We start from the raw sequence: 22,044 nt of genomic DNA, 5'->3' as shown, positions 1-22,044 counted from the left end.
ATCATCTGTTAGTAGCTGATCTTGACTAAAGCCCTCAGGTTACTCTGGGGTACTAACATTGCACAGAGCAGCCTCAGGATCAGGTGAAAGCAAAGGTAAGCTTTACAACACGTTTGCAGCCCCTTCATTGGCTTGTCTGTCTGTCCCTAAGCCTTGGACAAGGATCTAGTCTGCTGTATAGTAAGCTAATAGAGAATACTGGATGGATTCAAAATATAATGAAAAGAGAGTACAGTAAAAAGAAACAACTATATAGTTCAGATCACTCCCTAATTATGAGGAGTTTGTTCAATGTGTAAAATTTAGAGGTTATTCATGAACTGGAGAATTTTTTTTTAACAGAAACATTTTAAAGTGATACTCTAAACAGAAAATGTTGTAAAAGGCAGTGTCTCATAGTCCCTTTAAAGTATGCTTATGGTCTGAAGAGTGACTATGTAAAAATGGCATCACCTTCCTATTCAAATCTGCTTCTGTTTAATTGACAGAAAAATCAGATTAATTTACCTGCTGCATTATGTTTATGATATTCAATTATCTCTGGAATGGTGTTAAAAAGATGTTTTTCTGCTAGATAGTACTGCTTTGGTGACGTCATTGTTTCTTTAATATGGTAGTGTCTTATTCCTGATGAAGCTTCTCTAAAAAACAAGAATTAAAATATGATGGCATTTTTTGAATGAATCCTGAAGAGAGGTACAAGTTAAATAGGAAATGAAATCACCAGTACGTATAAGATTGTATCTAGTCCTGCAAAATGGATAAGAGAGAACATATGGCCTCCTTCTTTGTCTCCCCATACAACAGCTGGTCATGGAGCTCAAAGATTGTTTAAGGCTAGCACCCACAGTGGCAGTACTGTGTCCAGAGAAGGAGGTGATGAGTGGACTTATGCTCACTCCTATGTATTGCTCAGTGTCATTGGTCTCTTGGGATTGAAGCACATGTACCCTTTTCAAAGGTATCAGTGGTTGTCCTCTCTTGGTTCTCTCTGTAGCTCCTGGAGGCAGTGCAGTACTTTTAAGTACAAGGTGTCTCAGAGACCCTTTTGATGCAGTAGGAGTTTGCACCACCCCCAATGTGGAAGCTTTGTCTTAAAGGCACTATCAAAGCTGTAAAATTTAGGCCAAAACTTCCAAGTTGGATACCTGAAGTTAGCCACTGCAACAAATGGCCCAGTTTTAAGTGGTGCTGAGCACCTTCAATTTGCACTGATCCTAGCAACAGTTGTGGGTACTCAACACCTCTGAAAATCAGGTTACATATTTAGATACCTAACTATGGAATTCAGGGGGCTAATTTTAGGCATCCACTTTTTAAAATGTTGGGCTTATTTCTTTGTTGAACAAATAAATCTCCTTTTTGTAACCCATGAGCTTATATCTCTATGCAAATCAAATTCAAACAAAAGAAACTATAACTAGTGGCAATAAATAACTTACCCTCCACATTTTGTATAAAGGGATACTGTATACAGACCCGGTTGACTAGAGTCCCTCACCACAAAACCACCTTCTTTATCCTGAAATCCAAGGACAATGACAAGTTTAGGCTCCAAGTGATTTTATGCTGCATTTCTTTTTACTTGTGCTGACTGCTATTTGCATGATTATTTCATTTTAATAAGAGGAGCTACCTTAAGAGAATTCCATTTGTTAACAATTTTGTGCTGGGTTGATACAATAATACAAATATTTACCTCATCTCTGAGGAGTTGTTCTGCCTTACTTCTGTTCAGATTTCTGCAATACCATCTGAAAAAAATAAATTCTACAGTCTTAAAGATATTAGCAATTTTAAAAACTTACGTAAAACAACATATTATGCAGTTACTAAGAGGAGAAGTCAAACAGATTCAACATATTTTGCAGTATTTGAGGACAAGAACTGAATCTATGGAACTATAGTAAATGTACAAGAAAGTCCAGTCATCATTACATTGTGTAGTGTACAGACAAAACTTTTCTGAAATAAATCCACTAGGATCTCTCAAAAGCATGGAGCCCAATAAAGTTCAGGTAATATATCACTTTGCAACCAGAATACCATTCAAATATATGTATTAATAGCTAATTATTTCAGTGAAAGACTGTAAACAACTGAAAATCTCAACTAAATCTTGAACAGGCTGTTTAGACACCAATCATGTAGCTTATAGTAAATTGCTTTTTAATTGTATGACTGGGTTAGATTTTGGAGGATGACTGATCTATTCAGAGAGCGAGTCAGGAGAGAGTCAAAGCTTACCTTTGCACACCCTTGAACTTGGTGCTAACTCTGTGCACAGCCAATCCTCTGTGCTAGGTTAAAACAGCCAAAGAGGCTGTTCAAATTTATGCCAGTTACAGATGAGCTTCAGCAGTCAAAAACACAGCTATGTCCACTTTCCCCTGCTACACTGGAAACTGGCTGGGGAAGTACCATGCAAGCTCCTACATCAGCTTTGCAGCAAAACAGCTCTTGTGCCTCACATCACTGAGCTGGTTACACCAGCTTTAGGACCAGACTATAGTATGCAGGTGACAAGGTGCAATTGAAATAGAGAATAGAGCATGATTTCTTCCTATCCCTCCTTATCAATTTCATAGCACACAGCAGGGCAAGACTCTCAATAAAAGTGTCAAAGATCAAGGAGTAATGTTGGAAAAGAATGAGTAACATTATCTAATAAAGATGAGAAAATGAATCCCTAAAGAATGTCTGTCTTTGGCCAAAAAATAAAAATGTGAGTCATAAATAATTTGGACCAAAGTTTTGGAACTAATAATGTGGCTCTATAAATTACTTTACATATCTTTCCTTACAATTTGATTTCATTTAATAGTAGCAGTTACTATGAAACTTTAATAAGTTGTTAGTAGATCAGCATAGTAGTTTATGCCTGCTTTTGTTCATAGCCCAATATTTTAAAACACATTTTTAATTTTAAGAAACAGGCTTAACAGAAGACCTTCATAACTTCCATCCTCTCATGTCTCTCATAAGTAGTTCGTTATTACCCATGTTGTTTGAGCATGACATTAATAAAATGCTTGTTGCATTTCCAGTTTTTTATAGTTGATGAGCTGATTGAATGCACTAATGTTTAAACTGCACACCAATATCTCTTTTGTCCAAATTTAGACCTGTTGGTCCAGATTATCTGGTCAGCTATATTCTCATTGTACTGCTTATGTTCCTTGGTTGGCTGCAGTGGAGAATAAAGGACCCTATATTACTCTTTTACTGTCAGATTCCTTTCAGATGATCATGCCACTTCACATTAAAGATTCATCACAGATTTATAACAGATAAAGTCCCTTAAATGTTTCCTTTGATCCAGTAGTACATCTTTGTTGTTGCTCAGATCTGGACTCAAAACTACATGTCTGAATCTTTTCTCACTTCCATCATTGTAAATCAGGATATAACCACTGTAAAAGCAGTGTAACACAAGAAGATTCAGAACAAAAATATATGTATTTCAAATCTTTTTAAAAGTTCCACCTCTGATCTTAGTTGCATAATCTATAAATTTATACAAATTTATTTTTTAAATATACTCTTGCAATTGCTAAAGTTTAAGGTTTATTTTATCCTATTCCCTACTTCTATAGTAATATTCACTTACTCATATTGATCTAGGTTGTTGGACTTCTTTCCTGTTACATAGTTGCTTGGAATATATCCCGTAGTTCTAGAAAGAATAAGAGAAACACTGCGATGTAAACTTTAATCATGACACAATCTGGATAACAAGATACGGAATGCATGCTTAAAACACAGTTCTTCACACTGCTAATTAGTAAAAGTCAACAGCACTCTTTAACCTAATAATTGATTAGTTCCGATTCACATCATTTAGTGTTTTTTATGCAGACTCATCTTCCCTGCATCTGATGAAGCTACAAAGAAGGGACAAGGTTAAAATACTGAACCAAGCCTCTCCTCCTATAGTAAAAGCAGCAGGAGGGGACAAAACGAGAAGCCCTGTGCTTCCATGCCAACTTTGTGCTTTGGTGATCCTAATTCCATCCCTGAAGATATGCTCTGACTCAGATTGTCAGGAAAGATGAGATGCCTGCTGTTCCCCAAAATATCACCACAACAACCCTACTGTCCTTCACTAACTCAAAATTACCCTGAACAATTTTCAACATTGAAGTGGTGAATGTTCAAGCATGAAAAGTCTCATTAAGACAAAGTGAGATGTCTAAAATACATTTTTTTTAAAATAGGAAAAGGTATTTTGGGCAGTTGTTTGTTTATTTTCTATAAAAATTAAAATTGAGTACATTTTAGGCCAAAAATTTTGAAGTATCAGGAAATTTACTCATAAAAGCGCCCAGCTCTGCAAACTGGTCCATGCAGAGCCCTACTGGGTTTAATGGGATTCCATGTGGGCATAAAAGTCCATGTACATAGATCAGATTGTAGGACAGTTAAACACTTTTAGCTTCTATGTACATGATTCTTGTTATTTAATAGGCATGATCAATATTAATTACTGCAACAAGGAAATAGTCTTACTCAATACCACAATGGGTGCAGAAAGGATGGAAATGCTTCTTACCCATATTTATCTCTTGCTTTCCACCAATGAATGTCATTTTTTTCTATTATTGTATATTCTTCTCCTCTCTCTAGTCTCAAATCATGAGACTCTGTAGGTTGAAAATCATACATTGCTACTACTATTTCCTCATCTTCATCTTCATCTTCCTCAGTTGGGGGAAGAGGTGGTGGAGGCCTTCGCTGAAAATGAGATAAAATTACTAGTATTCTATTCAGCCAAAGCAAAATGCTCATTAAGACATTGAAGACAAAGGGTGGACTAATTCTGAGCTTGTTTAATAACTAGTTAGTTGAGCTTGCAAGGCTTGGGTGTAACATCGTAACTTTTGAATGCCATAGCTGGTCAATTCCAAAATGTCAGAGGAATGTTTTAGGCCTCAATAAGCAGAATCCTACTGATTTTGAGGAAATTTGGAAAATCTGAAGGGGGAAAATGGGAGACATGTAGCTCCTGCCATTTGTTCAGTACAGCCAAGCTTCAAGCACCTCTGCAACTGTCTATAGAGCAAAGAACTGGTTGATGGCAGCCATTAAATAACTCTCAGCATAACAATATCTCTAGCACAGTTCTGTTTATCTTCCCACTAGCTAACATGTAGCCACCCCAGGTCTCCCAAAGACTTATCTTCCAGACAGAAAGAAGAGGACAAAGTAATGGTGGGGAAAGAGGGATTAGGGGAGATCCTGGCATGGGAGGAGGGGAAAATGGGGGCACACAACCCGTATCATGGTGAGAATGTGGGGGCCTGGGGAAAGAGGGAGCATACAGAACTCCTGATATAATAGGAAATAAAGATGGGGGCATAGTAGAAGGGAGGAATAGAGGATCCTTGTATAAGGTGAGGAGAAAGGGGGGATACTGAATCCTTGACAGGGAAAGATTGAGGGACACTGGCAGGGAGAGAAAGGGATGCACACTAAGTCTCTAGCATGTGGGGGAGAATGGAGGACCTGGGATAGGAGGAATAGGGTTTGCACAGAACCCCTGGCATGGGGGAAGAGGGGAGTGGATGGCAAACAGAAGCCTGAGCATGGGGAGAAAGGAGGAATAGGGGGACCATGCAGAGGCCCTGGCATGAACGAAGGGGTGGGGGATTGCAGCAAGCCCCTGAAATGGGGCAGATAGGAGGGTGGCACACAGGGAGCTTGTGAGGGAGAAAAGAGAGATGCAAGGAGCCCCTGGTGTGTGCAGTGCACTCAGCCTAAAGAAACAACAAATTGTGCAGCTCCCAAGTTATAAACAAAGGCAGCTGAATATCCAGATATCCTGTTATCACAGAATCATAAAACCACAGAGTTAGAAGGGACCACAAGGATCATCTAGTTTAACCCCCTGCCAAGACACAGGATTTGTTCTGTCTATGCTAAACCATCCAAGACAGATGGCTATCCAGCCTCTTTTTGGTAGGGTTACCATATTTCAAGTCCCAAATAGAGGACACTGCCAGAGGGAGGTACAGTTTCTATGGCAGTACCATACCATGCTACCCTTCCTTCTGCACTACTGCTGCTGGCAGCAGTGCTGCCTTCAGAGCTGGGCACCCAGCTAGCAGCCACCATTCTCTGGCTATCCAGCTCTAAAGGCAGCACCGCCGCCAGCAGCAGCATAGAGTAAGGGTGGCAAACCCAGTAAATACGTACACTGCTATTAGGGCACATTGAAAATTAGCAGTACTACCAGAATCAATGTTGGAAAAAGGATGAGCAAGGAAAAAACATGGTCATTTGTTCATATTTCAAAAATTCACCCAGATGGAGATTGAAGGACCAAAAAAAAGGTCATGTCTGGGAAAACTGAGAGATATGATAACCCTACCTTTTGAAAAGCTCCAATGAAGGATCTTCCACAACCTCCCTAGGCAGTCTGTTCCATTCTCCTACTGTTTTTACAATGAGGAAGCTTTTCCTGAGATTTAATCTAAATCTGCTATGTTGTAGTATGAACACATTGCCTCTTGTCCTGCCCTTTGTGGCAAGAGAGAACAACTTTTCTCCGTCTTTTTTTATGGCAGTCTTTCAAATATTTGAAGACTGCTATCATGGCTCCCCTTAATCTCCTCTTTTCCAAATTAAACATACCCAGTTCCTTCAGCCTTTGCTCATAGGGCTTGCATTCCATCCCTTTGATCACCTTTGTCACCTCTGGATCCTTTCCAGTTTCTCTACATCCCTTCAATACATTGATGACAAAAATTGGACACAGTATGCCAGTTGAGGCCTAATCAGTGCCAAGTAGAGAGTGGTACTATCACCTCCATGACTTGCATGCGAGGCCTCTGTTAATGCAACCTAAAATTTCATTTGCTTTTTTTTGCAACAGCTAACGAAAGTTGAGATTGTGATCCACCACAACTCCCAGATCCTTCTCATCAGTGCTGCTGCCAAGCCAGTTATCCTCCATTCTGTATTTGTGCATTTGGTTTTTCTTTCCTAAGTGTAGCACCCTACATTTGTCTTTGTTGAATTTCATTTTGTTGTCTATAGCCCAGTTCTCCAATTTATCAAGACCCTTCTGAATTTTAGCTCTATCCTCCAAAGTGTTGGCAACCCCAACCAACTTTGTGTCATCTACATATTTGATCAGTATTCTCTCTATTCCTACATCCAGGTCATTAATAAAGATATTAAACAACACCCGCCCCAGAACAGATCCCTGTGGAACACCACTTGAGACCTCCCTCCAATTTGACATCATTCCATTGAGAGTTACTCTGTTTGCGGTTGTTTAGCCAATTATGTATCCACTTAATTGTAGTTCTGCCAAGCCTGCATTTTTCCAGCTTACTTATCAGAATATCATGTGGGATTGTGTCAGAGAAAGAGGCTTCTCTTTACACTTATGGTATTGAACAGTTTAGGCAAATTTATTAAGCATTTTATATGCTCGTTTTATTTTTTTAAATCATAGATTAACTATAAAAGGGGCCAATCCTATAAACACTTATCACCAACCATAATGCCTATTATGGTGAGTAGTCTAATTCAAGTCAGTAAAATTACTCAAAGTAAAATCACTATGGGCCAATCCAAATCCCAATACAGTTAATAGAAAGTCCATTGATGTCAGTTTGAGCTGGATCAGGGTCTATGCCTGGTAGTGCTTGCAGGATTGAACCCTAATCTTAGAAAAAAGAAAGTATTATAGTGAGCCTAAATACTGTATGCAAAACCCTTCTTAGTCAATTGAAGTGAACTATTCAATTTTCTGAAGATTCCACCTACCTTATTTTTATCTGGCATTGGAGAAGGTGATTTCCTTATACCTAAAAGCAATGCAGTAGAAGTAGCTATGTTACATTTATAGATATACTGATAACAGTAATATAAAAGATTTTAAAATTCAGACAAGATTTTTAACATCTTAACCAGCCCTCCAATTAATACAGACTTCTAACAGAGAAAACAAAAACAGCTCTGATAAATGCTCTGTAAAACCATACTTAGCAAGACAAAACATAATGTAAATTGAATTTAGTGGAAAAGTGCATGCCTGCCAGACCTAAAGACTGACATCTACATCTATCCACAGGACATGTAAAGTCCATCTCAGAAAAAAAAAAATTAAATTGTAATTAAAATTGTGTATGTATAGCAGTAATTTGAAGATAAAAACTAAAAGGAATTTCTTTTTTAAAGCCTAAAATGCACCAAAAGGAAACCAAAATATTCAAAATTAAATTTAAAAGAAACTTCCTGTCTGCCCAGTTTAGGAAGTGAATAGGAGATGATCTCCGTCCTGATGACCTAAGGAGATGCACAAAGGCATGGGAAAAAACATATGCTTGAGCCCTTTGCATCTTTACATTTTTTCTGTTTTGTTTTTTACATTAAAAACTCAAGTCCTTTTCACTCTGGAAGACTCCACTGTAGGCATGTCAGGGCAGGGATTATTATCTTCCTGTGTGTATAGTGCCTAGCAGTATCAGGCTGACCATGATCCTGATTGTGGCCCTTTGGTGCGACAATACAAATAATAAATAATAATAATTTATGAATCAGGCCTTAAATGTTTCTAAATATACAATGTAGCCATTTAAGGCCCTAAAATAAGCTCACTGACTTCATTTGGACTTAAGCATGTGCTTAAATGCTTTCCTTAATGGGGATGCTTTCCTGAATCAGGGTCTAAATTAATCCTATACATATATACAGTATTTTCTTCAGTTAAGGCCAATTTACATGTCAGATTGCATCTACACTGCTGTGCATACACAACCCATGATTTACATGTGCAAATAGTGATATGCATATAGAAATCAGAGTTTGGCCAGGCATAATTTGGGCACATACAAATGTGCAAGCAAAGTCTGGTGTACAAACTTATGGAAGTTTTATCCTATTTCCCTACATATATCAGTCCTGATTCTCTTCTTATATCATTTTTGCAATGGTGTAATTACACTGACCCCAACACAGCTATTTTTGATTTACCCAGGTATAAGTGATAAAAGTATCAGGATCATGATTTATTACATTTGTTTAATAAAGAAGGCACTCAGAAATTATGATAATAAAGGTCATATAAGTAGATAGACAAAAATCAGGCTAAAATGATGATAAAATAAAAACAGATGTACTTACTGTTTTCAAAAAGATTGTATTTTTCACAGCCAGGTGCTAATTTTTCTGTTTGTCTGCAACACTGATAAATTCCTTCTGTCCAGAATTTAGGATGATACTTTACCATTATATTACTATTTTTCTTTATTTCTGAAAAAAGTAAATGGTAAATAGTTTAAGGTACAACAAGCTGTAAAAAGAATAATTTCATTTTATTAATTCATAAATACGATAATACAACATAAGGGCATAATCAATACTACTTCTGGTACTTATTTCAGTATTACAACTCTTAAGAGATTCATTACTTGTTAATATGGGTCAACAAACATAATGTAGGTGATAATTTCATCAGGCTACAGGACAACTTCTCCACAAGAATGCTTTTGAGAGCTCAGAGAATTATAGCAAACAGTATGTTTAACAATTCACTTTAATGGAGCTAGGTGAAAGAGTCCAGGATTTAAGGGTAGCTTTATTATGAAGAGCATCAGAAAGTAACAGCATTGCCTATCTCAAGATTTCCTGACATGTGACATAGTAGTAATGCCATTGAGTGAATTATCTAATCAGCAAAGTATTGCTGCCTACAGTTTTCTGAGGCGCTGAATCTGAGAGGTTCAGTTTCAGAAATGTACAGCTAGCAAATAGCCCAGAAGAAAGGCCAAACATGTAATTTGTGCTGCTCTCACAGGAACCTACTTTATAGACCCAAGTCTGAACCTAATTAACCTGTGCTATCAATAGCTCTGTTCACCTTTAATAAAAAAATTAGCAATACATAATGTTACTAATGTAGTATTTCAACTCGTGTCTGCTTTGGCAGGGACACAGGGCAATTGGTGCACAGTAGTGATGGCCTCTCTGACAACATTCTGCAGAAGCTGTTTTTCATTAGGCTTTTTATACAGACACCTAAATAGCTATATGTTTTACTGCACCTGCAGTAGTTGTGATGATAGTGCATGTAATGACATAGATGTGAAAGCACAAAAGGAGTTAGGCACCTAATTCCTTCTTTTAGGCACCTAAGTCCTGGCTTTGGCACCACTGCAATGCACAGAACTACCTACCAAACCCTGTAGGCACCTAAACTCACTTGGTGCCTAAGTTTTTGCAATAAATGTTCCCTAGGCAGCTACGTTTCTGCCTCTGACCTATGCACTGCTGCCTCCCAATAGGTATTCAGGCACCTGTCTCCTGCCTAAGTCCAAGAGCGATTCACAACCAGGGGAAAATAGGCATTTGACCATCTAAGTTACATATATGGTCCAAAATGGCATGCGTTTGAGAAGCTACTTGCTGGTTCGGGCCCCTCAGGCAAGTTCACATTAAACAGCTGGGGGAGGGGAAGACCTTCCTCATATCTTTTAGCCCAGTGGTTAGGGTCCTCACCTGGGATGTGGGAGACCCCTAGTTCATGTCCACTTTCCACCTGAGAGGGTGAAGGGATCTGAACCAGAATCTGCCAACTCTTCGATGAGTTCTCTAACCATTTGGCTACAAGATATTCTAATGAAAGGGTCCATTAGTCTCTCCAGTTGAAGCTGTTGCATGCTGGATAAATAATTAGAGCAGGAGGACTGGATCCTGGGTGAGTGCTCTAACCACCAGGCTCTGGGGAGGAAGGAGGGAGGGAGAGAGGGAGAGAGAGAGAGTGTGTGTGTGTGTGTGCGTGTGTGTGTAAAAAGTCATCTTGTTTACAGCCCCCACTGTTCCTCCAACACATGCACATATTGCTGCACTGCACATTTTAAGCTACACACAGATGCAAATCAGACCCAGTGTGTTGAGACTACAGGGCTATATCTGCTTTTTAGCTCCTTACTGCTCTACTAAAATATTTCCAGCAGTAGATTTTTAATAAAAAAAGGTTTGAACTTGAAGTATCAAAGTCAAGAAAGCAGCAGCACTACAGTAATTAATTTACAAGTGATTTGCTCATAAAAGATCTCAAAGCGCTTTGGCTACTTAAATTGATATACAAGCTATACATATAGATCATATCACCCATTGTTTGCTTTCGGATGAAAGAGCAGCTGTTAAACAGTGCACAGAAACGCTAAGCAAAATTTAGGACAGGAAATTATGCGTAATATCATTGATACTTCAAGGAAAAATTTAGAAGGGCAGGATGTAATTGCCAAAGATAGAATGTGGGCCAAGCTACCCAAGGTTACCAAATCCTTCTCTTGCAAAAAGTAGCTTTGAGGTCTTTAATGATCACAGGTGGTTAAAACTTCAGTTTTAAACCTCATCCAAAAGACTGCACCTACAGCAACACAGTGCTTTCTCAGCTTTTCTGATATCTTATTGAAGAATTCGTTCAGTGTGATTCAGAGATAAGCATGCTATACACTGAATCACAAACAGCATTTCCTACAGCAGCTGTTTATTAGAGGACTTCCATGTTCTGACTCTTCTTAGCTTGTGATAAATGACAGGATCTCAGCACAAGGTAATCTTAGCTTGTAAACTCTCTGGGGACAGAAACTATCTTTTTGTTCTGTGTTTGTACAGTATGTAGCACAGCAGGGTCCTGGTCCGTGTCGGGCTCCTAGGTGCTACCTCAACATAGACAATAACTGTAATATTACTAAGGGGGTACGTCTGCAAGTGTTAGTCCAGGGTTACTTAACCCATGGATCATGATCCAAAATTAGGTTGCCAGAATGTGTCAAAGAATCACATGGGAAGCCTGGGGTGGGGATGGGATCCTGCCTCCGAGGTGAATGGAAGGTCCTGGAGTGGGCGCGGGTGGTGGTTGTCCCACACTCACCGTGTAGTGACGGCTCCTGTGCATCTGATCCCACAAGCCTGGCTGGGCTCAGCTTCCCACTCCAGGTGTTGGGACTGGTGCACAGAGTCACAGGCCCTCTCAGGTTCGTCCTAGCCTCCCCTCTGTCATGATGACGGGAGGCCAGCTTGACCAAATTTGAGTGAGTGGTGCTGTGACCCCATACACTAGGTTGCAATGCTACTCACACAAATTTATCCTGGCTGGCCGCCCTTTCAAGGGCTGGGCCAAACCTGAGCAAACCCTGGAGGTTGCAACAACTGCCCAACAAGCCCCACAGGACATGAGATGCAGGAGTTGCCACTTTGGTACGCACAATCTACTTATTTATGTGATTTAGTTGGGGTTGATCCTGCTTTGAGCAGAGCATTGAACCGGATGACCTCCTGAGGCCCCTTCCAAGCCTAATATTCTATGATTCTGTGATTCAGCATTAAATTATGTTTGTATTAGTATTATGGTAATGTGTATATTATATATTGTGAGTAAGAAATATTTAATAATCCAGATTTTTTTTCACTAAAGCCATTTACTGTGTGGCAACAGGTCATCAAGGTTTACAAGGTTTACAAATGGATCCAAAAAGGTTGAGAACCACTCTTTTAGTCCATTGACCTTAATATTATTAATAGCACAAGGATAATTTAAAGAATAATAAAAGGCAAACATATGAAATTTGCCATTGAGTCAAACTTTCCTAAGCAGCTCAAGGGTATAGCTTTCACCGAAGACATGAAACACAATTTTTTCCTAGAAAACTGATAATGAGAACTGGTCACATTTGAAGGTGACAGAATTTCCTATGAAAATCAGCTCTCAGAAGAAGGTTGACAAAGCTGTTGCATATACAGGGCCTGATCCTTTTCTCCTTGCACAAGTGTAAGTTTATTGCCCTGTTCTGTTCATTCCCTCTGAAGCATCTGGCACCAGCCACTGTTGGAAGACAGGATACTGGTCCAGATGGACCATTGGTCTGACCTAGTATGGCAATTTTTATGATTCTTATGTAAATTTGGAGTAACTCTTAAAGTCAGTGGATTTACACTGATGTAAAACCAGTGTAAGTGAAAGGTGAATCAGGCTCTTAATATTTTACATTTAAATATGTAGTAGCATTAACTACTATGGATAAGATTCTCTGATGACTTATAGCTTGTGCAACACCATAGGGTCAAATTCTGTTTTCAGTTATAATAGTGTGAATCAAGAATAATTCCAGTGAAGTCATTGAGGTTACTTCATATTTACAGTGGCATGAAGAAAGCAGAATGTTATTGTGTATGATATAAACCAGAGGTTCCCAACCTTTTTGGCTCGAGGGCCACAGATATAACTTGTACTATCCTGAAAGCCACCAGTCTCCATCAGCAGTTCCCCTCCCCCACTCACCCCAACCAGATGGAAGGAGTTCAGCAAGGAGACTCTCCTGTCCCCCTGGCTGCTGCAGGGAAACCGCATACATCCTGTAGCCTCATGTGCTCCACCTGGGTCCCTAAGCAGTGGTTGCTGCAGCCAGGGGCATGGAAGATCACTGCTCCCCTCCTTCAGACTCCAGCAGGGACCCCAGCACCTAGGGACTCAGGCGAAGCACTTTGCTGTGCTCCCTGCTACAGCCAGGGGGAGGAGAGCACTGATCTCCCGTCCCATTGGCTGCAGCAAGGAGCCTGCACTGGTCTTGCAGCTCTGTGGCAATGCGCTCCGCCTGGATCCTTAGGCAGTGTCTCCCTTCTGTAGCCAGTGGGAGGGGAGCAGCTGGCCACTTTGAAAGCCCCCACGGACCACTTCTGGCCCCCGAGCTACGAGTTGGGAATCATTGGTATAAACCAATGCAGAATGTGTCCCAATATGTATATAAGCCATTAAACAAATAGCATACAAGTTTGTGCTTCATATTTTCTAGTTCATGCAATTCCCTTGCCTGTTAAAGACTTCACATATTAATCTTAAGCAGTTTTCCTTACCTTCTTTAAGATTCCTCACCCACTGGTCCCTGCTATGTGCACTGGGCGCAAAAATGTAAAGTGTATTAGCATCATACACAACCTGAAAAAAGCCAAATGAGATATAAATAACATTTATATGAAATAATTTTACACTTGAGTCTTAGTAAACACCATCCAGTGTAAAGCAAATGTTTCTTAACAGGTTCAGCAAAACTAACAAATCTGTTTTCATCATCCAAGATGAGTGACATGCAAAGAGCATAAATGGTGAAAAATTAGACTTAAAAAATATTTCATTTTAAATAATCTAAATGGCTGTTAATGGGATAAATAAGGAATTTTTAAAATTGTATGTTATTGTTACAGTGTTCCTATAAAAAAATTAACTAGTATCATTTTGTAATCAGACCTCCCTCTGTATATGTCACTTTACAACTCTTTATGATTTCATATTGCCCTAGATAAGTTCTTAAACTGTCTTCTTCATCTACACTGGGATTTTTTATTTTTCTTGCTTTTATTGGTAGAAAATAGGCATTACTACTAGGCAGAAGGGGCCAGATTCTAATCCAGAGTAATTTCACTGGGATTTACACTGTTGTAAATGAGAGTAGAATTTGATCCAAAATAATTTGTTTAAACATTTCCTTTTCCCCTCTGAGCCCTTTCTTTCCCTTGTGAAATTAAATGAAATAAACAAACTTCTTGAATTATTCAAAAATATATTTTGAATTTAAAAACATGACTGGACCTGATTCTCCTTCACACTAGTGTAAATTGGTTTAGCTACACTGAAATTATTTAGAACAGGTGTAAGAGAGAGAAATCAGCCCAATATCTGAAGAAACTTCAATGAAATCATCAAAAGCATACTAAACAAATAAATAACAAACATAAAATAACTGAGCTGTGTTGAAAAACAGAGTTATATTTTAAATAAACCAAATGAACTTACCTGAAATGGATATTTATTTTGACAGGGAATAATGACACCATCGTTCTTCACAATTTCAACACACTTGATTTTTGCAACATCAACAGATCCCTTTCTGTATTTTTTCTGTTAAAAAATCAAGCAAAAATTCCATATGTGATCCACTGTGGAGCACAAAAGAAATGTGCAGTAGGGTTGCACAGCCAGAGGTCAGGGGCTTATTATAGGATTGGGTGGGCGAGGTTCTGTGGCCTGAGATGTTTAGGAGGTCAGACTAGATGACCATGGTGGTCCCTGCTGGCTTTAAAGTCTATAAATCTATAATCATGTACTCTTTGGGTCACATGACTTTTTTCATAGCCAGCTTGTTGGAGACTGTAATATTTAAGGTTCTTTGCTTTAAATAATTTGATTTGAACTATGGTAAACAAAAGAGAAAGATGCACAGAGCACTTACAGTCCAGGCAGTGTCCATCTGAATATTTTTACAATTAGTGAACAGAACAGATGCAAAACTCTGTACGTTAAACACCTGTAGTTTTTTGATACTATAATCTAAAGGCTTATTTACATAAACATATCATTCACAGCAAGCTGAAATGTAAATCTACCCTGCTCTGAAACAGGAATAGATTAAATGCACTAGGGAACTTTTGGTGTGTGACAGCAGGGTTCGCATAGACACTTACTGTGTGGCAAATTAGTACAGGATAGATTTACACCCCAGCTTGCCATGAACTAAATGTTCATGTAGATAAACATGTAGATAGTGAAACAAAACTTCAAAGTTTTACTTTATTCTATACCATTGTGTAAAACATTTGTTCAATAAACTCAAAGATACTACTTTACTCTCCAAAACAAGAGTATATATGTATGCTTTTTTAAAAGCATTTTGAATCAAACTCGTCATAAAATAATCACAAATCAGGAAATAATTTACACTCCTTACAGCAGAACTATATTACCAGGAGGGTCTAGAAGAAAAGAGTCTTTGGGCTTGATTCTGCTATTATAGTAAATTGTGAGTAGTTAACAGAGTTACACAAATGTAAAACTGATGTAAAAGTGAGAACAGAATCTAAACCCTCAGTTCCAGTAGTTTAAGAAATTAGTACCAGTAGTTTAAGAAATATCTCTTATAGACCTTAAAGTATATACATATAAACCTGCTGTTTCCTCACCACTAGTATGACTGAAAGGAAAGGATTGGGCCACATGTCATTCTAGGAGGGACAGAGACCTAGTTCTGCATTTAGCTCATAGCCTGGCCCTATAGGATCTAACAGCTGAAGAGATTTCAGCACTTCCCACTACATCATGATATGTATGGTACATCATTCATTAGCATGTATCTGAGCAGGTTTGGTTATCCAGCTCACTAATTTAAAAATTTTAAACCAGAAACTATTTTTAATATTTATTTGTGCAGTGCCCACCGCAGTGGGGGTCCCTGATTTAACTGGAGCCTCTGAATGCTATAGTCATTAAATTAATACATAGTTTTTGTGACATAACTTTCTTAAAAGCATTTTAAGATTACAAAGTCACGCACTCAAGTTAGGAAATGCCAAAATTAAGGGGGTCTGTGCTGTCTTAATTCAGCCCCTTTGTGCATATGCATTATAACACAACCTTTAATTACATGATCACATACTATTTTCTCTACAGAACCCTTGCGTCATTCAATAAATAAGTAGTTATTCAAAATATTTTTATCCTCCTCATTCAGTGTGTTGCTCCAGGCTTTATTTACCACACAACATTCAAATCCTGCACCAAATGCAAAATTATTTATAAAAAGCGGTTGAAAACTGCTTTTCCTGACTCAGAAGTCACCAGGAAATATGCCCAAGCATGCAAAAAGATTATAGCCATTATCAAAGAGATGGCAAGTGACAGGAATCAGCAAACTGTTCTCACTTACCATTCAACATTTTGATGATAGCAAAGGTAAAGTGATCACCTTGTTGCTTTTGGTCCTAACCTGTACAGAGTGCCCCTGGACAGAATATTTTTCAGTTTCTGAATTCAAATATGGAGGCCAGAAAAATCCCAAAGTTAAACAGTTTGACTTTTGGAAGTGACAAGGCTTCTGTCATGATGATCTTGCACAAGGGAATTGCGGCATTTATTTGAGAGCATTGTCTGTTTTTCTTGTGTATTGCCTATGTCACTTGGTGCACATCATGGTTGAGAGAAGTGTTAAGTCCCTGCCCATTACCACAGATGAACTCCTGACTGATATCTACTGTTATCTTGACAAGAGTGCTGAGCATCACTGGGAGCTCATTACATCAGAAGCTGCCTTATGTAAAAGTCCATAAGATACTGAAGCACATAAGCACACACTGGCTGTCACGTGGCCTATGTCTGACTCAGCTCATCCAGCAGAGGGAAATACTGACCATGTTCTTCCAGCTGAAGCAGCGAAGTCAGAAGGAGTTCATTCATGCAGCACCACGTGCAAATCTATGGCCATCACTCTGCATTGTCCTCCTTTGCAACAACATAAAACTGACACAGACGCCAATAAGTCGTGTGCTAAGATGACAAGTCAACAAGACCAGACTATAAGTGACAGCCTATTGAAAATCAAGATGGTCCATGCAGAACAGAGATCAACAATATCAGCAACAACAAAAACCAAATCTGGTGTAGCCGTGACCAACAGCCAGTCATCCATGTCAAAAACATGCATCACAGCAAAACAAAGGTCATCCAAAAAGATCAGCACAACAGCAAGTCTATAGATCAGGTTGCTGATGCCAAACATGACAAATTAACTAACCTGATCAGACGCCAATACTGTGTTGAAACAAACTGCAGAACTGGGCATTGAAAGTTGTGATAAGGTAAGACGCTTACTGATTTCTCCACAAACAAACTTTACTGCTTATTTTTTTACTACATGATCCTGAACTTTGACAAACTGAACACATCAAATACAAAAAGAGGAGTCTCTGATTCACACACCAAGACAACAGCTATTCAGTCTTCTGAAAGAACTTCTTATCAGATTAACAAGCCGTTGGTGATAGTAGAAGCAAAGTGCCTGACAAAAGTAGAGTACAACTTCACTTCTGATCAGAAAGATGACAAGGATATTATGACACGTGACTTTATCAGAGACAACTCAGACTCTCAGCAGTCATCAAGTCTTGCTTCTCGTTCAGAGAACACCATGAGGCTGATCGACAGAACTTCTATTCAGTTCATCAGTGCTACTGAGAGGTGTGCACATATATAGTGCACAAACTGCCTCTGCTTGATTCTGTACTACAACGTGCAGAAGTAGCTAATGTTGCACTCAGGATAACAGCTACATATAATGATATTGCATTCTTCGCGCAGCAGTTTCCACCTCTCCTGAAAGATCAATCACAGGAAGACACAAAACAGGAAGAGTTTGCTCAGTACCAGGTTGATAACAAGCCATCATCTGTTCTGATGTGCATCAGTTGTGATAAACAGCAGCGTGCCATATCGCAGATAATGGATGCTATGATGTTCTATCCTGGATAATGAAAGTGACCCATCCAATTCCCCAACTCTGACTCAGAAAGAATGTTTTCTCTTGTGTGCAAGAATCAAACTGAGTTCAGACCAAATCTTGGTAATAAAAGTTTGGAATCACAGTTGATCACCAAAGCGGACATGCTCGGTCAACCCTGCCACTTGAGATATCCAGACAAGGCAATCCTATGAAAGGCCAAGCAAGCAACTTGCACAGAGCTTGCAAAGGAGTGAGGATACGGCCCATATCATGGTCGGACCTGGTCATGGCTATTGATGTTACTAAATAAAATGTTACTTCATCTTGTTATTACACCAATATGCACAGAAGTGCATCTAAAATGCACTGCAACCCTTCAAGGCACTTACCTAAGGTCCCCTATTTGTATTTGTCTTTGCATCTTTGGCACTTGCCACTGGTCCAAGCAACCTACCTAATTTCTCACTAATTTCTTCCATAAAAATTCCTAAAAGTCTCAGAGCAAGGCTAGCATTTCTGGATTAAGGCCAAAATTCTCAAGTATGCACTAAGTTTGTGTGCTCAACATGAAACAACTAGGCATTAATTTTCCAGCGTGCTTAGCATTTTTATAACATATTATATAACATATTATAAATGTTTTATATAATATTATATATTCAAAGGACAGTACCAACAGACTCCAGGAGCAGTTATGAATGCTCAGCACTTCCGCAAATCTGGCTCCAAGCATCTCATATTTGGCATCCAGAAAAGGAAGAACACACAATTAGTGGCCAACTGTAAACATTCTGATTTAAAAACAAGGAGAGTTCTGTAGCACTTTAAAGACTAACAAATTTATTTTCTGCAGGCATAAGCTTTCGTGGGCTGTAACTCACTTCATCGGATATAAGGAATAGAAATCAGATTGGGGGTATATATATAAGGTTAAGGAACAACAATGGGGAAGTTAGATATAAGCAAAGTCCATTCAGTTAGGGTAGTTGAGGCCTATTCACAACCATTGATTAGGAGGTGAGAATGTGGGAACAGTGATAATTACTTCTTGTAATGAGATAACCATTCCAAGTCCCTATTTAGACCCAGTTTGATTGTGTCAAGTTTGCAGATGAGTTCCAATTCTGCAGTTTCTCTTTGAAGTCTGTTTTTGAAGTTTTTTTGTAGAAGTATAGCAACTTTCAAATCAGCTACAGAGTGTCTTGGGAGGCTGAAGTGCTCTCTGATTGGTTTATGGATGTTACCATTTTTTATGTCTGATTTGTGTCCATTTATTCTTTTGCGTAGTGACAGTCCGGTTTGGCCAAAGTATATGGCAGAGGGGCATTTCTGGCACATGATGGCATATATAACATTAGTAGATGTGTAGGTGAATGATCTTCTTATACAGTTTACAGTTGCTGGTGAGTATTACCATACACTATACAAGAAGATCACTGACCCAGGAACATACCCCTGCAACAAACCCCGTTGCCAGCTCTGCCCACGCATCGACTCTAGTGACACCATCACAGGTCCTAACCACATCAGCTACACCATAAGAAGCTCAAAATAGATATACTGGAATAGGAAAAGGTACAGAAAAGGGCAACTAAAATTATTAGGGGTATTCCATAAGAGGAGAGATTAATAAGACTGGGACTTTTCAACCTGGAAAAGAGACCGCCAAGGGGGATATGATAAAGGTCTATAAAATCATGACTGCTGTGGAGAAAGAAAATAAAGAAGTGTTTACTCCTTCTCATAACACACGACTTAGATGGTCATCAAATGAAATTAATAGGCAGCAGGTTTAAAACAAACAAAAGGAAGCATTTCTTCACACAACACAGTCAACCTGTTTAACTCTTTGCCAGAGGCTGTTGTGAAGGCCAAGCCTATAATGGGGTTAAAAAAAGAGCTAGATAAGTTCATGGATGATGGTTCCATCAATGTCTATTAGCCAGGATAAGAAGGGATGCAAAACCATGCTCTGAAGTGTCCCTAGCCTCTGTTTGTCAGAAACTGTGAATGAGCAACAGGTGAGGAATCTCTTAATGGTTACCTGTTCTGTTCATTCCCTCTGAAGCACCTGGCATTGGCCACTGTCAGAGGACAGGATACTGGGCTACATGGACCTTTGGTCTGACCCAGTATGGCCATTCTTATGTTCTTATGTAGTATTAGGCTGTTATCCTCTAAGTGGATCAGACAGCAGTAGGGGTAGGAATGAGACACACACTCTTGTCAGTGAGTTTCACAGCTATTTACTATCAGCAAAGGAATGTAAAGATTCAGGACTCCTGGTTTCAATTCCAGGTCCTGGAGGGAAATGTGATCTGGTAATTACAGACCCTTCTTCCTCTGTCCTCCAATCCAACACAACTTTAATACCCTTTCTGTTTCTTTCAGCCTGCTAGCAGTTGCAAAGAGAGCAGGCAGAGAAATTGTGTCTCAAAAGCTTATGCTTCAGTGGTCAGGCATCAGGAAGAATGACAGGATGTTTAAGTCCAGATAAATCTATAAATATTTTACAACAAACATGTTTTTTTCTCAACATTGAAAAAGCAGAATTAGGCACACTGGTAATCTCAACGTAGAGTACAGAAAGTCAGATAGTGACATTATTACATTTTTTACTACAAAGCTATAAGACTCTGGTATCCTTTATGGTATTTAGAAATACTTTGCACTTAGCGAAACCTGAAATTTTTTACCAAAAAGTTGTTTTTAACAATTTTTCATTACTTATATCAACATCTCACCACTCTCTTTGCCACTGAACTGTACCATCTGTACGAATGCACATATTAGTGAGAATGACAAAAAATAATTCATTGAATCATGTAACACCTGGTACAGAAACAATCTCTGACAGATAATTTGTAATTGTCCTTTTTACAGGTTTTAACTGTACTATAAGTATTTCAGCTTGACAATCAACAGGAGTCAAATTAGAATGTTAGAGTCTGAATCTGCAAATGCTATAAATCATAGTGTTCAATATATAATTTAATTCCAGTCAAATAAGTGGGCTAGGTTGCCTCTCTAGATCTGTGAGTGCATGACAATGACTCTTTACATACAGATCTCTTGGCTTTGAAAGAGAAGCTTAGGCACAACCATGGTACCATACACCTATTCTTCTGTACCCTGCAGAGGCTTCTCTGCTCTGTTTAGTTCCTCACTAAAGGTGTGTGGAGGCTGGGTACCTGGATGAGAGGCTAGAAGGATATATATTGTTTTTCTCCCGGACCTCTGGCCCCATGGAAATTCCTTGGAGACGATGATACAGCCTGGGACTGTATTATGTTTTCTGCACAAACTCCCCCTCCCTTCTGTGAACTCCTTCACACGGATTTGATATTCAATGGATGTGCAAAAGAAGTGTAAATGATATGCTAAGGCAACTGCAGCAGGATAAGTAACTAATCTCGCAGGGTAAGATAATGCTGCCTTCGCAGGTATACACCTTATCTTACATCATCCTATTAATTGCGTTTCCTGATTCACTACCTTTTACGCTCTCAGCATCTAAGTCAATGGCTCTCAACCTTTCTAGACTACTGTACCCCTTTCAGGAGTCTGATTTGTCTTGCCTACCCCCAAGATACACCTCACTTAAAAACAATTTGCTTACAAAATTAGACATAAAAATACAAGTGTCACAGCACACTATTACTGAAAAATTGCTTACTTTCTCATTTTTACCATATAATTATAAAATAAATCAATTGAAATATAAATATTGTACTTACATTTCAGTGTATCGTGTAGACAG

The 22,044-nt window shown here is 38.9% G+C and overlaps 1 protein-coding gene across 3 annotated transcripts in view; it reads right to left on the bottom strand.

The window, feature by feature from the left end:
* TEC (tec protein tyrosine kinase) overlaps positions 1-22,044 on the bottom strand; it is an 87,285-nt gene that overhangs the window by 14,553 nt on the left and 50,688 nt on the right. For all 3 annotated transcript variants that reach the window (XM_067531109.1, XM_067531110.1, XM_067531108.1), the window contains exons 3-11: positions 14,810-14,914; positions 13,873-13,954; positions 9,136-9,264; positions 7,777-7,817; positions 4,553-4,734; positions 3,611-3,676; positions 1,700-1,754; positions 1,443-1,522; positions 508-641 (exon numbers count right to left, since the gene is read on the bottom strand). In XM_067531109.1, the coding sequence (XP_067387210.1) occupies positions 508-641; positions 1,443-1,522; positions 1,700-1,754; positions 3,611-3,676; positions 4,553-4,734; positions 7,777-7,817; positions 9,136-9,264; positions 13,873-13,954; positions 14,810-14,914 (874 nt within the window). The remainder of the gene's footprint in view (positions 1-507; positions 642-1,442; positions 1,523-1,699; positions 1,755-3,610; positions 3,677-4,552; positions 4,735-7,776; positions 7,818-9,135; positions 9,265-13,872; positions 13,955-14,809; positions 14,915-22,044) is intronic.

Source organism: Emydura macquarii, unplaced genomic scaffold (genome assembly GCF_026122565.2).
Source record: "Emydura macquarii macquarii isolate MOO-44397 ecotype Brisbane River unplaced genomic scaffold, CSIRO-AGI_Emac_v2 contig_3128, whole genome shotgun sequence".
In the NCBI taxonomy this organism is placed as follows: Eukaryota; Metazoa; Chordata; order Testudines; family Chelidae; genus Emydura; species Emydura macquarii.
This window is presented reverse-complemented; position numbering and strand designations above follow the sequence as displayed.